At 38.8% G+C, this 16,228-nt stretch overlaps 1 protein-coding gene across 1 annotated transcript; it reads left to right on the top strand.

The window, feature by feature from the left end:
• Nucleotides 1–580: 580 nt before the first annotated feature.
• On the top strand, nucleotides 581–15,670 carry LOC309849823 (uncharacterized protein; the record flags this gene model as incomplete). The annotated part of the gene is made up of 4 exons (XM_082702816.1): nucleotides 581–742; nucleotides 14,539–14,619; nucleotides 14,800–14,902; nucleotides 15,594–15,670. The coding sequence occupies exons 1-4, from the start codon at nucleotides 587–589 to the stop codon at nucleotides 15,668–15,670; spliced, it is 417 nt and encodes a 138-aa protein (XP_082558942.1). The 5' UTR covers nucleotides 581–586.
• Between the last annotated feature and the right edge of the window lie 558 nt (nucleotides 15,671–16,228).

Here is a 16,228-nt window from a genome sequence, read left to right as displayed (position 1 = left end):
TAACAGTATTTTTTTTTTTTAAAGATTTTATTTATGTATTTGACAGAGAGAGTTAGCAGGAGAGGGAGAGAGAATCTGAAGCAGACTCCACACTGAGCCGGAGGTGGGGCTTGATACCACCACCGGAAGATCGTGACCTGAGTGAAACCAAGAGTTGGATGCCTAACTGGACTGGGCCACCCAGGTGCCCCCAATTTGACGGGATTAAAAAGAACCCTGCTTCCAGCAACAAACAATCTATGTCATAATTCAGCAAGTGCTCAAGTGCTAGAAGCCCCTTCCTTCTTTCTAATATGTTACCTGTCTAGCTCATGCCACCTACCAAGCAAACCCCAATCCTTGTTGAAGCCGCATCCGAAGCCCCAGTCAGAGTTACAGTGCAAAAGCCCCTCAATCCAGAGGCCCTGCCAGGTGTGGGTGAACCAGGCTCTAGCCCAAAAGCTATGCAGGGGTGGAATTTCCCGAGAGGAACTTGCGGAGTGCACTATGCTTGCACCAGACTGCCAGTCTCTCTATTTCCTTCCAGGAGTCTGAAGGCCATGGGTCAGCTATGTGGGCTTCTGGCCTGGCATGAGGCGACACCACTATGAGGTCTGCCAAGGTTCAGGGTCAAAGCAACCTCAATGCCCCATCCCATGCCATATGCTTGGAGCCTGTTCCTCCTGGTAACAGCAAGCTGAGAATTCGACTCAGGAGACCACGGTGCTTGGTCTGGAGACTTTCTCCTGAAGAACAGCCTCAGGTACATACATATTGGATTGGTACCATTATTTGTTTCCAAGTTTATTGAGATATGTTTGCATATGGCACTGTGTGAGTTGAAGCTGTACAACATGATGATTTGATACATGTATATATTGTGAACTGAGTATGACAGTAGGTTAGTTAACACCTCTGTCACTCACATAATTATCATTTTTGTGTGCATGGTAGAAATTTTCAAATTTATTCTTAGCAATTCTCAAGTGTATTGTCAACTGAGAAAAGAGAGCTGAAATGAAAGCATTTATGTGAGGTTTAACAACTGCAATTTGGGGAGCACAGATTCAGGTTGCAATCCAAATCTGTCCCCAGAGGGAACAAATATCAAAGATGTTAAACGACAAAAAGGAATGCTTGTCGTATGTGTAGTTTAAAGAATTTTGATTGGTATTGATGGCAGAAATCTTGACTAAATTGGTTGCTAAGCTTATCATTCATCTACTATCTCATTGTACCAGATTGCAGGCTGAGTTCTTAGATTTTTACATTGTCCCAGTTCATCGGTCATGGTTCATTTACTTCCTTACTCACCTCCTGACTCCATTTTAAAGCCCCTTGAGATGACTTACTCCAATTCATTTTATAACCAAGTGAGTTCACTCCTTGGTGAGTTACAGATAGAGACTATACCAAGTGTATGTTATGAAGCTTGTGCTCCTCCTTGGGCAGAGATTTTGACATTATAATGAGGTAGAGGTAGGTGTGGGATATTCCAAGGTCCATCTTTGCAGGTATAATTCAGTGATCAAGCTCAAACTGGCCTAGGCTGGCCTGTTGTTTGCCTCTAAAAGATAAAGTTAACATTCCTCTGAGGAATGGGAGGTCAGTGGGGGTCTTGCTGGTGACAGTTTTAACCTCTTTCATCCAATATGGTTTCAATTTCACCTTTCATGTTTTCCCTTTTCCATCCAGATTTTTTTTCTGAAAGCATTGCTGCTCATCCTTAGATTTACCCAGAAAGTCATGTCCCACATTGGGATCAGGGGGGCAGTTTTTAATCTTTAATGATTATTTCAAGGAGCCTTTGAGAAACAAGGAAGCAATCAGGAAATGGTTCTTATTTTCCTCACCTGAGAGCTTTATTAAGCCACATGGCAGCTCAGAATAACCAACTTATGGACTAATCATAATCAGGCTCTTGTAGAAGTTTTAGGTGGATCTTTCTAAGCAAGGTGATGAGCACAAGAAGAGCAATTAGCAATATTTTAAAAGCCTGATGGATACTACACATTAATCTAGGAAATTATTAAGAATGTTAAATTACTAGGTATCTAAGGGCTCTATAAGCTATTTAGAGTGATAGAGCAAATCTGAGGAAGTAAACTCTTAACATCAGTTGTTGGCAAGTTAGATAGGCTAATATAGTTCCATATTTTAACAAGATCAAGTCCAAAGTACAAAAATGTAATAATTGCTAACAACTCTTTTCACTAACCCCCCCCCCCCACCTTGTGCTCATACTTTCTTGGAGAAAAAAAAATAAATAGAGTAATATTAGTTCCTTGAGGCCAGAGTGGTTTAATTTCACTCCAACTTGTCCAGTCCATAAAAACCATCCTGATAAAAAGCATCTAATAAGGCCATCTGAGCAAACATAAGCTGCATTGTTGAGTGAGTTACAGCAGAAGTTACAATTTTTAGAAAGCATTTGGTCAACATAATATGGATGTTATTAAGAATAATAGTTACTAAACCAGTTTGTGTTATCGTTTAACCATGATACTATTCCTGATGGTAACCAACTAAAGAAATTAGTATAATCTCCAATTCCTGGCATGTGTCCTATCAGCTAATAGGCTATTATCCTTTACAGATTTTAGTTCTTGTGTTATTCTGCCAGTTCAGTTAACATGAAAACAACATTCTTCAAATAGGGCATAAATGCCTCCTTTCTGGGCTAAGATACTAAGTGCACTTTTATTCTGTAGGGTAGTTTCTACAAGGCTACCAATTTGGGTTTGTTGATACTCAAATCCTTGAACCTCAAGCACTGAAGGTGGTGGTCACCATGACTATGGATAGCTTATATATTGCCTTTTTCAAGTCTGTTACTCTAATCCAAGGAAAGAATGCTCATGCAAAGACATGACTAAGGCCCTTTGTGTCTCTAATTGCTTTGTGTCAATCCAAATTTTTAACCTTCCCAGTTTCACTGAGGTCTTTTTAACTGATATAATACAGGTCTCAGATTTGGTATATGAGCAGTGGAAGGAAGAATTTTTCTAATGGTGGCATCAGGGGCAAGAACTACAATCATACAACATTCTTTCAATTTAATGGAAAGAGTAAATATTGGTGCCACATAATTAAAAACATCCAAAACCTTCTAGGGGTGAGGCATATGTGGGTCCCTTTGCTCCGACTCTTTTATCACTTTCCAAGGATGAAATCTTGTGATCAAAATGTAATCATCTTCACAGACTACATGGCAATCTGGTTTATTAGAATTCCATCAGAGATCTTAAGAATATCTTATATTTCTATATACTTGAAGCAATAAATGAGTTTGAATATTGTGAGTCAGATTCAGGTTAAGGTATAAAAAACTTCTGGGATAAAGATAGAAAGAATTAAGTTTCTACCATTCTCCAAATTTTTCATCAATATCCCATATTGTCCCATTGTCTTTAAGGGGGATATTGCTTCCTAATATCCAGTTTCATTATAGATCTTATTTCCCCATCACAAGGATACATTACAAGGAAGCATTTTGTAGTTGTATAGACTCCAGTGTGGAGCAAGTTCATGATCATCTGAGTCATATAAAAGTGCAGAATTACAAACATGCAGTAAAAGAAAACCTGATGTTTTATCCATACCATTTATATTTTTAAAACATAAGAAAAGATTATTTGTCAATGCCTAAATCTGAGTTAGAGGTATTCCCTTATGAGCAGGGGGAATCCAAAAGAAGGTATTTATATTTGGGGCATGTTTTCCGGATGGTAGTTGATGAATATGTTCCAAGACATAAAAAGAGAATCTTACATTTTTATCAGTGAAGTGTTTCCATCACTCTAAGGATAGAGGTCAAGCTATTAATTCAGGCACGTTATGAGGATGGTTTGCTCTGGCATAAGTCCAACAGGTTTGCAGAATAAGAAAGTTTTTGCAGGGTAAGAGCAAAAGAATGTGGTAAAGCTTGACCATCAGCAATGAGGATCACAAGAAGAAAAATAAAATGTTAGGCTAGGGGCTAGAACTATTCCAAATAACAGAGGCCATTGTAAGGAGAACTTAAAGATATGTTGACTAGTATATGAGTTCCAGGCAGGCTAGAGCAATTAATAGGCAAGAGATTAAATCTGTAGGGCAATAGCCAATATGAAAATAGTGCTTTTTCCTGATACTATAGGGTTTTTACCACCAACAAAAAAATCCTACTGTGTTACATAGCAAAATGCATTAGAATACTTATTAGGACAAATACCCCAAATGTTTCAATAGTCCTTTAGAACAAATTCCCCAAAGAATCTAAGGTGTGCTTTCCAAGTTTAAATGCCAAGTATAAACCTTGGAATTCTTCACTTTGTGTGAATAGGTCCATAAGAAGGAGTACAGGATACATGTTACAGATGGTGTCACATTCCTTCATAGAAAAATAGATAAAGGAGCTTCCCCAATAAGATGATTATGAAAAAGTAATGAAGAAAATAGCAAGTTATTGGTATAAAGAACAAAAAAAGGATTTGAAAGTAAACAGACCTTGTTGCAGTGTGTTAGGACAACTGTGTACACAGATGTCCTCTGCTTCAACCCTGAGTCAATAGGAGTTTTAGGTCTTCAGTTAGTTCTGATGTCCACTGAAGGGCTGGAGCTTTCTTTAAATGAGAAACATGAATCCAAAAGTCAATGCCTGAGTTTAGCTGTGCAAGGGTTGGTTAACAGTATCCTGTTGGGTCCTTTCCATAAGGGTTGTAGGGTGAGTTTGTGGCGAAGTCTTTTTTGTTAGACAAAATATCTAGGCTGTAGATTATGGCAGAGGAGTTCTTCATGGGAGTATGCTGGGAGAGGGTTTTCCTACCAAGCATGCGTTTTTCTTTAATGCCTTTACCAGTTCTTTATAGTATTCAAGTATTTAACCTTTGGGTTCATAGGCTCCAGAGTCTCATAGATCTTCCACCTGTGATGAAGAGAAATAGTATCTATTCTCCAAAAGGCGTGTCTCTTCAGTTTAATAACGTACGTGGCAGAGCCTTAGGCCAGGGTAAATCAAAAGTTTCTATAATTTTAGCTAAGTGTGTTTTAATTATGCCATTTTTTCCCTTTGCTGACCCCGATGATTGAGGATGGTAGGTACAGTGAAAATGCTGTAGAATAGATTAAATTTCACACAATGCCTTGATTATTTGTTCTGTGAAATGAATTCCTTCATCACTATGTAATTCAGATGAAATTCCCTAGATAGGTATGATTTTCTCTAATAATGATACTGGGATTAATGCTGAGGCAGTGACAGGTTTCCCCCAATGAGAGTGCATGCATACTATTATCAGTACATATTTGTATCTTGTGAGGGGGTCATATGGGTAAAATCCAATTGCCAAAAATCAAAGGGCCTTGAGGGTAATGGGAAATGCCTCATGGAACTATGACCAGGATTATGTGTATTGCAAATAAAACAGCAATGGTAATTTTCTGCTACAGTTTTATGAGATGGGTTCCAAAAATACTGTTTTCACCAATCTGTCATTTTATCCATGTTCCAAAGGGTCATTTCATGGACAAATTTTAAAATCACTTTCTGTAAGCAGTCATGAAAGGCAGGCTGCCTATTTGGGCTATACCAAAGCTATGTGTTGGGATCAAATTTGTAATTTGATTCTATTTACTTCTTTATTTCATTAGTAGTGACATTCTTTTGAATGTCCTTAATTAGTTGTTTCAGGTCACCCAAAAGGAATTCATTTAAGGTCTCAAAAGGAGTTAAGGTTGACATTAATTTTAATGTGAAATGATTTTCTAAAGTTGCAATTTTTACTATAGCATCTGGTATGTGATTGTCCTAATTTTCCTCTACTTTTGCTGCATAATGACCAGGAACTTTCATTATAGGTAGTTGTTTGGGTTGCTGAGATGATCAATTAATTTCAGGACATGAGAACTATTTTTAATTTGTTCTCCAGCAGAAGTTAGATATCCTCTGTTTCTGAAGCATTCTGAAATACTGTGCAGTCCCAAATACATATCACCTGTCTACTGTACATGTTAACTATTTTATCCTTTGCCAAAAGGCAGGCCTGTGTTAAAGCAAAAAGTTCAGTCTCGGGCCAGAGAAACCTCTGGTATGGGGCTTGCTTTAGTAACTTCAGTAGTTGAAGTTAGAGCATGGCCTGGCTGTTTTTCCCTCTTTCAAATATGAACCATCTCTTAAATGGGTAGTAAAAGGGTACAATTGGTTTCTCAAGCTTATTCTGAAGAACAACAAGGAAATAACCTATCCTCTTACTGCAACGAAGTAGAATCTTTGGTAACCAAAATAATTCAGCATTGCCAGTAAGAGTTTTTTGAAGACCCACGGTTAGTAATTGGTCAGTCATTGCAATACAGTCACGAAGAGTCTTATCAGCAGGAAGAAGGAGAAGATTAGCTGGGATCAAGGATGGCACTTGGTGATTGTAACATTTAGAGGTGAAAGCAGGAGGATTTCATAGGAAATTAATCTGCCAGCAGATAGGTATTGAGCCTGGTGAGAGTTAACAAAGGTTCTACAGAATGAGGAACATCAATAGTCAAAAGAAAGTACAAGACTAATTCTTCTACACTTTCCAGCAGACAAGCAGTTACTGCTATGGCTCTTGCATTGGGTGACAGTCCTTTGGCTACAGAGTCTAACTGCTGACCATAATATCCTAAAGGCCTCTATACTTTTGAGTTAAAATGCCTAAGGCATTGCCTTCATGTTCATAAAGAAAAAGAAAGGTAATTTAACAATATGGATGTCCCCAATGCTGGAGGGTCTTTGTAAACTATGTTTCTTCAAATCCCTTTTGCTTTAGTTCAGTCCACTGAAGTGACTCAGATTGATTAGCTTTAAGCAGGGTACATAAGGGTTGAACAATAGCAGAGAAATTAGGGATCCAATTCCAGTAAAATCCAAGTAACTTCAGTTTGGGAAATGGGGAAGGAACAAATTTGTTTGTTTTTTCTGGACCTTGGAGAATCTTTACCAATGACAGGTCCCAAATGTGACTTGTGGCTTCTTAAATTATGTTTTCTTCTTGGATATCTTATGTCTATTTGTCACCAATTTCATTAGTAAATGGATATTGTTGGTTTCTCAAGCTTCTTCTGAAGGAAAACAAAGAAGCAAGTTACCCTCATGTTGTAACAAAGTAGAGTCTTTGGGAAAAATTACATCAGCTATGTTGGCTTTTAAAATCTGAGAAAAACAAATAGAGATTTATTTCAATGTAGCCCTGTGGCATGAATGTCCAAGTATTATATTGTTTTTCCTAAGTGGAAGCAAGTAAAAATTGACTTTCTGGGATCCATTGGTATATTGCAAAAGGAACTACAGAGATCCCTTACTGTTAGTAGTGAGGGAAATAGCACAGTTTAAAGTTTGAGGATTGGGCATAACAGAGTGCCAAGGTATAACCATTATTTATTGCTCTATGGTCTACATGAATCTCTGTCCTTTTCCCTGACGTTTTTGGATGGGATAAATTGGGATGTTATAAGGGCTGGTGCATGGAATAATTAAACCCTTATTTAATATTCCTTGATTGTGAGTTTAATCCCTTTAATGGCTGTAGCATTCAATGGGTATTGCTTAATATTGGGAAGGGGTTCAGAAGAGTCAATCTAAACTGTTACAGAAGGAGCAGAGTGTGTGTATCCAATGTCAGTAGAACATTTAGATCAAAGGATTTCAGGGACAGTGTTAAGAACTCTATGCTGTGTAATTTGAATTATGGGAAAGACAGGTATTAGTACTGACCCGTTTGTTGTAGATTCTTTTATGATTTGTTGATCTTTTATTTCTAGAGATATTTCTTGCTTTTGAGAGAAAGAAATATGGTCCTGGTAAGTGTTCAGAGGATCACATCCCAGTGAATTAACAGGAGCTGTGGGAATGAGAATGAGTGGGTGCCCAGCAATGGTCCCAATAAAACAGGAATAAACAAGGATTTAAAAAGAACCAGAGTTTTTCAGAGTCCATATTCTCTCATGGTTCACCTCCCCTTCCAATTTCCCCCAACACCCTTCTCCTCTCTAACTCCCCTTGTCCCCCATGTTATTTCTTATGCTTCACAAATAAGTGAAACCATATAATAATTGACTCTCTCTGCTTGACTTATTTCACTCAGCATAATCTCTTCCAGCCCCGTTCATGTTGCTACAAAAGTTGGGTATTCATCCTTTCTGATGGAGGCATAATACTCCATAGTGTATATGGACCACATCTTCCTTATCCATTCGTCCGTTGAAGGGCATCTTGGTTCTTTCCACAGTTTGGCGACCGTGGCCATTGCTGCTATAAACATTGGGGTACAGATGGCCCTTCTTTTCACGACATCTGTATCTTTGGGGTAAATACCCAGGAGTGCAATGGCAGGGTCATAGGGAAGCTCTATTTTTAATTTCTTGAGGAATCTCCACACTGTTCTCCAAAGAGGCTGCACCAACTTGCATTTCCACCAACAGTGTAAGAGGGTTCCCCTTTCTCCACATCCCCTCCAAAACATGTTGTTTCCTGTCTTGCTAATTTTGGCCATTCAAACTGGTGTAAGGTGATTTCAAAGTGGTGGGGGGTGAGAGGTTGGGGGAACCCGGTGGTGGGTATTAGAGAGGGCATGGATTGCATGGGGCACTGGGTGTGGTGCAAAAACAAGGAATACTGTTATGCTGAAAATTAAAAAAAAATTAAAAAAAATATTAAAAAGAACCAGAGTATTGTAAACTCCCACCATTTGAATTGTACTTTGAGGAAGGGGGAAAGAGAGGCTGGTGGAGTTAAGAACTGACAATGTTGCTCCTATGTGTATAAGAGTTCATGGTACCTCATTACCAATGATAAGATCTATTTCTCTTAAGATGTTGGTTAGTAGTGGGGGGAGCTTTCTTTTATCTTTGAAGCCTCACTATTCTGTCATGTGAACAAAAGGTAGATTATTTTTTCCCAATTTTCTGAAAGAGAAAATTAGGTGTTTTGGTCTCTAACTCAAAAGACATATAAAGACCATTCTTTCAATGCCCAGGCTTTTTGTAATAATGATAAATTCCTTTAATAAAGATTGGATGTTGATTTCTTTGTTGCCTTCTAGATAGTTAATTGGTGTAATTGAAAATGCATGATCTTTGCAGCCTAGACCTATAAATCCATGGCTTGCAGGGTTTTCTGTTTTACTCTCTGCTATATAGTGCAGGATAACTGAATGCAGGTAAGTAATTATAAATGCCATCTTATTGTTTTCTGGCTATTTTGTAGTCTTTTTGTTCCATTCTTTCTCTCTTGCTTTGAATTGATGATTTTCTGTAGTGGTACACTTTGATTCCCTTCTTTTTATCTTTAGTGTACCTATTGCAGTGTTTGGCTTTGTGATTACCATGAGGCTTTCGGTACCATTTTAATTTCATTCCCTTTTGATGGATATCTTGCTTAACTCTACTTTCACTTATCATGAACAGGCTTCTAAGTAACATCTATTTAAATACATCCTTGCTCTCTGAGCCAATAAAAGTAAAATGTCTGGATCAAAGTGCATGAATATTTCAGAGGTTTTAAACCTTTTTTTTTTTTTTCTTTTGCCTATTTGCCATCCAGAAAGATTGTAACAATCTGGAAAAAGTCTTTGTTCCATGATACTCCCAACAATTTGGCTATCATCATCCCTTTTAATTTTTGCCAAACTGATAGCTCTTCTTTCCCCTCACCTCCAAAAGTAAAACAAACAAAACCCCAAGGATGTTTTAATTTCCTTAATTTATTTAAAACATTTTAAAAAGATTTATTTACTTGAGAGAGAGAGAAAGTGAGAAAGAGAGCATGAAAGGGGGGGAAGGGTCAGAGGGAGAAGCAGACTCCCTGCCGAGCAGGAAGCCTGATGCAGGACTTGATCCCGGGACTCCAGGATCATGACCCAAGCTGAAGGCAGTCACTTAACCAACTAAGCCACCCAGGCACCCTAATTTTTTTTTTTTTAAGATTTTATTTTAAGTAGTCTCTGCAGCCAAAGAGGAGCTCAAACTTATAAGCCTGGGATCAAAAGCCGCATGCTCTACCAGTTGAGACAGCCAGGTGCCCCTTAATTTCCTTAATTTAAATTTAAATAAATTAAACATAGTTTCTTAAATTTAGTGGCTATTTGTATTTCTTCTTTTTTTGTATGTCCGTTGGTACTTCTTTCTATTTATATGTTTGCCTTTTTCATACCAATTGCAAGAGCTTTTTATATATTAAAGATGTTAATCTTTTTCTTTTGTAAAGGTCTTAAATATTTTTCTTATATTATTATTTAGCTGTTAACTCTTTTTTTCTTAATGGTATAGAAGTTCTAAAGTTTTACATAGTCACTGTAAGATGGTCTACCCAGGAGAACTGTGTTCTTGCCCACTAGTTAGAAGGGAAAAAAAACAAAACCAAAAACTATTCAGTAAGCAGTTTCAAAGAATTACAAAACCAACAAGTCAAACATGGAGTAGTAAGATACCCAGAGATGATGAATAGTGGGATGTTCCTATGGAGAGGAGTGGTATTAACAGAATCCATGATTCCAGTCACATGCAGAGTTTTCCTTCAGGAGCTGGTATTGATAAAGAGGGGCAGCTTATACTGGAGACACTGCCTATAGCACAGCAAGAGGGAGAAATATTGTGGTTTCTTTCTCTAGACTCTTGAATTTCTTACTAGTACCTCTCATTGTCCAAGTCTAGTCTAAAGTTACTGGAAAGGGAATCTGGGAAACAGAATTTAGAGAAGCCATTTGATTGTGAAACAAAACAGGAAAAATTGGGAAATGAATTGAGGGCAAACAGGAAAATGATCAGAAGAAACTCATACTTTAGTTATTCTCTTTATGATTTCTAGATTTGGTGTTTTGGTAATAAAGTTTTTTCTCAAGATTTTTTCTTGTACTAGTTGTATTCAGTTTTGGTTCTTACATATTTTGATAAAAGATGTGAATAGAAATCCAACCTTATTTCTAAATGGCAGGCTCATTTTCCCATCACCATAATTTCTCCATTGATTTAAAATTATACCTTTAACATCTTTTTTTAAATTTATTTTTTATTTATTTTCGGCACAACAGTATTCATTATTTTTTCACCACACCCAGTGCTCCATGCAATCCGTTCCCTCTATAATACCCATCATCTGGTACCTCAACCTCCCACCCCCCCACCACTTCAAACCCCTCAGATTGTTTTTCAGAGTCCATAGTCTCTCATGATTCACCTCCCCTTCCAATTTCCCTCAACTCCCTTCTCCTCTCTAACACCCCTTGTCCTCCATGATATTTGTTATGCTCCACAAATAAGTGAAACCATAGGAAAATTGACTCTCTGCTTGACTTATTTCACTCAGTATAACCTCTTCCAGTCCCATCCATGTTGCTACAAAAGTTGGGTATTCATTCTTTCTGATGGAGGCATAAATTCCACTGGTATTCTTCAAAGAGCTGGAGCAAATAATCCAAAAATTTGTATGGAACCAGAAGAGACCCCGAATCACTAAGGAAATGTTGAAAAACAAAAATAAAACTGGGGGCATCACGCTACCTGATTTCAAGCTTTACTACAAAGCTGTGGTCACCAAGACAGCATGGTACTGGTATAAAAACAGACACATAGACCAGTAGAACAGAGTAGAGAGCCCAGATATGGACCCTCAACTCTATGGGCAAATAATCTTTGACAAAGCAGGAAAAAATATATAGTGGAAAAAGGACAGTTTCTTCAATAAATGGTGTTGGGAAAACTGGGCAGCTATATGTATAAGAATGAAACTCAACCATTCTCTTACACCGTACACAAAAATAAACTCAAAATGGATAAAAGACCTCAACGTGAGACAGGAATCCATCAGAATCCTAGAGGAGAACATAGGCAGTAATCTCTTCGATATCAGCCACAGCAACTTCTTTCAAGATATGTCTCCAAAGGCAAAGGAAACAAAAGTGAAAATATACTTTTGGGACTTCATCAAAATCAAAAGCTTCTGCACAGCCAAGGAAACAGTCAATAAAACAAAGAGGCAACCCACGGAATGAGAGAAGATATTTGCAAATGACAGTAGAGACAAAAGGTTGATATCCAGGATCTATAATGAACTCCTCAAACTCAACACACACAAAACAGACAAGCATATCAAAAAATGGGCAGAAGATATGAACAGAGACTTCTCCAATGAAGACATATAAATGGCTATCAGACACATGAAAAAATGTTCATCATCACTAGCCATCAGGGAGATTCAAATTAAAACCACATTGAGATATCACCTTACACCAGTTAGAATGGCCAAAATTATCAAGACAGAAAACAACATGTTTTGGAGGGGATGTGGAGAAAGGGGAACCCTCTTACACAGTTGGTGGAAATGCAAGTTGGTGCAGCCTCTTTGGAGAACAGTGTGGAGATTCCTCAAGAAATTAAAAATAGAGCTTCCCTATGACCCTGCCATTGCACTCCTGGGTATTTACCCCAAAGATACAGATGTCGTGAAAAGAAGGGCCATCTGTACCCCAATGTTTATAGCAGCAATGGCCACGGTCGCCAAACTGTGGAAAGAACCAAGATGCCCTTCAATGGATGAATGGATAAGGAAGATGTGGTCCATATACACTATGGAGTATTATGCCTCCATCAGAAAGGATGAATACCTTTAACATCTTCTGAAATTTTAAAGCAATTTAGGTTTACTTCTTTACTTTTATTTAGTTCTATATATCTCTTTGTATATTTTGACAGTCTACCATATTGCTTTGTATTCTAAAAGTATGTGGCAAGCATTTATTCTTCCAGATGATTCCTAGGATAATTTTGTATAATTAAGACAGAACATGAGAATTAAAAGAATTGGAAATGCTTAGGTATACACATTTATTACCCAAAGGACATTCTTCTTCCTGTTTATGCTTTTTGAATCAACCACAGAAAAGCATATGAAAGTTTAAAGACCTATATAGCAAAACTGCAATGTTGTTACCCCCACTTAGGTTTCATGGTCACTGATCACAGTCCTAAAGAACCACTAGTACAGGGCGCCTGGGTGGCTCAGTGGTTAAGCCGCTGCCTTCGGCTCAGGTCATGATCTCAGGGTCCTGGGATCGAGTCCCGCATCGGGCTCTCTGCTCAGCAGGGAGCCTGCTTCCTCCTCTCTCTCTCTCTCTCTCTGCCTGCCTCTCTGCCTACTTGTGATTTCTCTCTGTCAAGTAAATAAATAAAAAATCTTAAAAAAAAAAATAAAAGGAAAACCTTGATTCCTTTAAAAAAAAAAAAAAAAAGAACCACTAGTACAGACTGTGGAAGAAAGGCAGGGGCCCTGGGTGAAACATTCACAAGAAAAACCTGGAATTGATAGGCTATTTGACATCTGAATTGGTGATAAAAAATATCCAAAGGGAAAAAAAAAACAAGGAGATTATTAACCCTAAAGAAAGGAAAATTATGTGGAAGAAAGGAAACATCATCACAGTACTCTATGTGTTTTTCCTATGAATATAATTTATAATTTATACAGTCATAATGTTAACATTGAATATTGATAAACTTATAATTCTAATATAGCTATATTGAAAGGGTGAGGGGATATGAAGAATTAAGTGTGGAAATTCTCATATTTCAATGTAGGAATTTAATAATTTTTAAAACTACAAAATCAACAAAAAGTGTTGTTCCTGGGTGATTCAGTCAGTTGGGTACCTGCCTTTGGCTCATGTCATGATCTCAAGGTCCTGGGATTGAGCCTGGCATGAGCCTCACTGCTCAGCCAGAGTCCGCTTCTCTTTCTCCCTCTGCCCCTCTCCTCTACTTGTGTATGATCTCTCTCTGTCAAATAAATAAAATCATTAAAAAAATCAACAAATAGCGACATAAGCATATGATTTAAAAATACAAGCATGTCTAACAAAAGGACAGGTCGAAGATTGGATAGTGGTGTGGGAATTGATATTTCTTCACTAAAAACTTTGAAGTTGTAGGGGGATAAAGTGATCTTGAATAAGTAGATGAAATATTTAATGAATACTTATAATTAAGAGCAAGGATGAGCTGGCCCAATATGCCACAGTTCATAAGTGACAGAACCTGGATTGAGACGCAGTGAAAGGTTGGGAGAACTAGAGCAGAGTAAAACCTGTCAGTAACCTAGGGCTAGAAGGGGAACTTTTCAACTTGATGAAGAACATTTCTGAAAAAGCCATAGCTGTAGGTCCACTTCTGAATGGCAGTATGAGAAGTTCCGTGGCCCAGTTTCCAACAGAACAGCATAAGTGGTGACAATTTTATGTAAAAACATGATTTAAAAATCTTTGGGAAGTGGGGGTGTCTGTGCTAGTGTTCTGGCTCGTTCTGGCCACAGAGGCGGTCCTAACACAGGACTGCATGACAGGGCCCAGGGCACCACAGGGTGCTGAGGAGGACTGGCTCAGTGTCCTCCACGGGCCTGGGGTTCCTCTGGATGAGCTGGTGGGCGCATTCTCCCATGTACGAGGAGAAGGAAGAGAGCAGCTACTACAGCTACAAGCACCTCTGCGTGCGCAATAACGTGCTTGCATCTAGTGCAGGGGGGCATGCTGACCTCTGGATTTCCCTCTGGGCCCCCTGCAGATGCTGCTGAGCCTACACTATGATGAGAACTACCACCAGGTGAAGTATGACAACATGGGGCTGCCTGACATCGACAGCAAGGTGAGAATGGAGATCAATATGGTGCCCACCGCTGCTTTGCTCTACACACCTGTGCTCATCAGAGGCCATGAAAGCCTTGTGCTTTGGGCTCTGTGCCCACATTAAGCTGTGAAAGCTGAAGTGTTGTGAGGACAGGACTCACCTGAGAGCACCAGCGAGTTCATATCTCTACTACTCCAGCTTAGGGCTCCTTCCAGATCAGGGATTGCTACAAACCTCATACTTCCTCATGAGATGGGACCTGGAGATGTGGCCACTCTGGTTTCAGGCCATAGCAGTCTGGGTAAGCTTATGGTGTCAGCATCCCTCCCACTGCCTACAGGTTTTTTTGGCACCAAGTGGATGATGTTCCTGGCTGTAGGTATTTATGTCCTCTTTAAAAAAAGAAAAAGAAAAAGAAAAAAAAAATCTCTAGAAATTGTGCTAAGGGTATGCAGCAAATGAAACATTCATTCAAGAAAAGAAATTAAAATTTGGTAAGAACAATGAGAATCTATTGCATTTGACTCATAACCTGTGCCTTCCCAGCTCAGTGTGACTAAAATTCCACTCCACTCATGTGTAGCCAAGAACACAAAAATTCCCCCCAACATCTCGTCTACCTCCTAGTAGTTGACTGTGTTACCTCCCAGGAGGCCCACAACTACAACTTTTCTCATCTCCTTCCAGGTATGTATTGTGGAAGTTTAATTCTGGGTGACTGTGATCAAGTGTTTGGGGATCCCTTCTACGCAGTCCTCACTCATAAGGTAGAGATTGTGACACAACATAAATACCAGGACCAGATCACCCTTGAGCCCAGCTCATTTCTAAGGCACTTGTTCCAGACTGGGAGGGGCAAGCTGAGATCAGAGGTTGCTTGCTGTACCTACCCAGTGACCCATTTCTGTAGCAGGGTTATCACATGGAGAGAAGTGGGTCACTATCACTACTCGCAAGTCTGAAATTTGAGTCTTACAGATTTTACCCAAAAGGGAAGAAAGCCCTTAAGAACAGGGACTTCCAAAAGTGTCCCCCGCAGAAAGTGACTTTATTGGCTGAAGATGATTAAGAGGAGTTTGGTGGAACTATTGGTGAAACATCCAGCTGGTTTGCCAAGAAAAATACAGGATGGGAGAAAGTAAGGAAGAGCTTGCCTCGAGTTAGAAAGAGTCTCAAACATTATCCTCAAAAACTATGCTTCAAAGGGGCCCAAATTTAATTGGATATAATGTGGTACAATTTATTCCCCAAGGCATTAAAAAGAAAGAAAGAGAGGGAGAGAACATGCTTATGCTGTTGCTGGGAGTTAATGTGGCATAAGAGCTGCATATGGTCAAAGAGATAAGAGGACCTCTGATAAAGTCATGGTGGAGAGCAACATTACACTGCAGAGGAAATGGACTTCATACAAACACACACACACACACACACACACACACCCTCCAAGTCACTAAACAAAAATATAACAAGACTCAAGGATGAGTTTCATTGCATTATCTTACACGTATTATCTTAATACAGTGTATTATCTTAAATGCCTAGTTCTCAACAACAAGAAAAAAGTCATGAGATAGGCAAAAATGTAACCCATCCAGCAGGAAATCAGCAGAAAACATAAATTGCCTGT

This window comes from Mustela nivalis, assembly GCF_964662115.1.
Source record: "Mustela nivalis genome assembly, chromosome: 1".
Lineage (NCBI taxonomy): Eukaryota > Metazoa > Chordata > Mammalia > Carnivora > Mustelidae > Mustela > Mustela nivalis.
The sequence above is the reverse complement of the archived record's forward strand: the minus strand, read 5'-3'. Positions and strand labels throughout refer to the sequence as shown.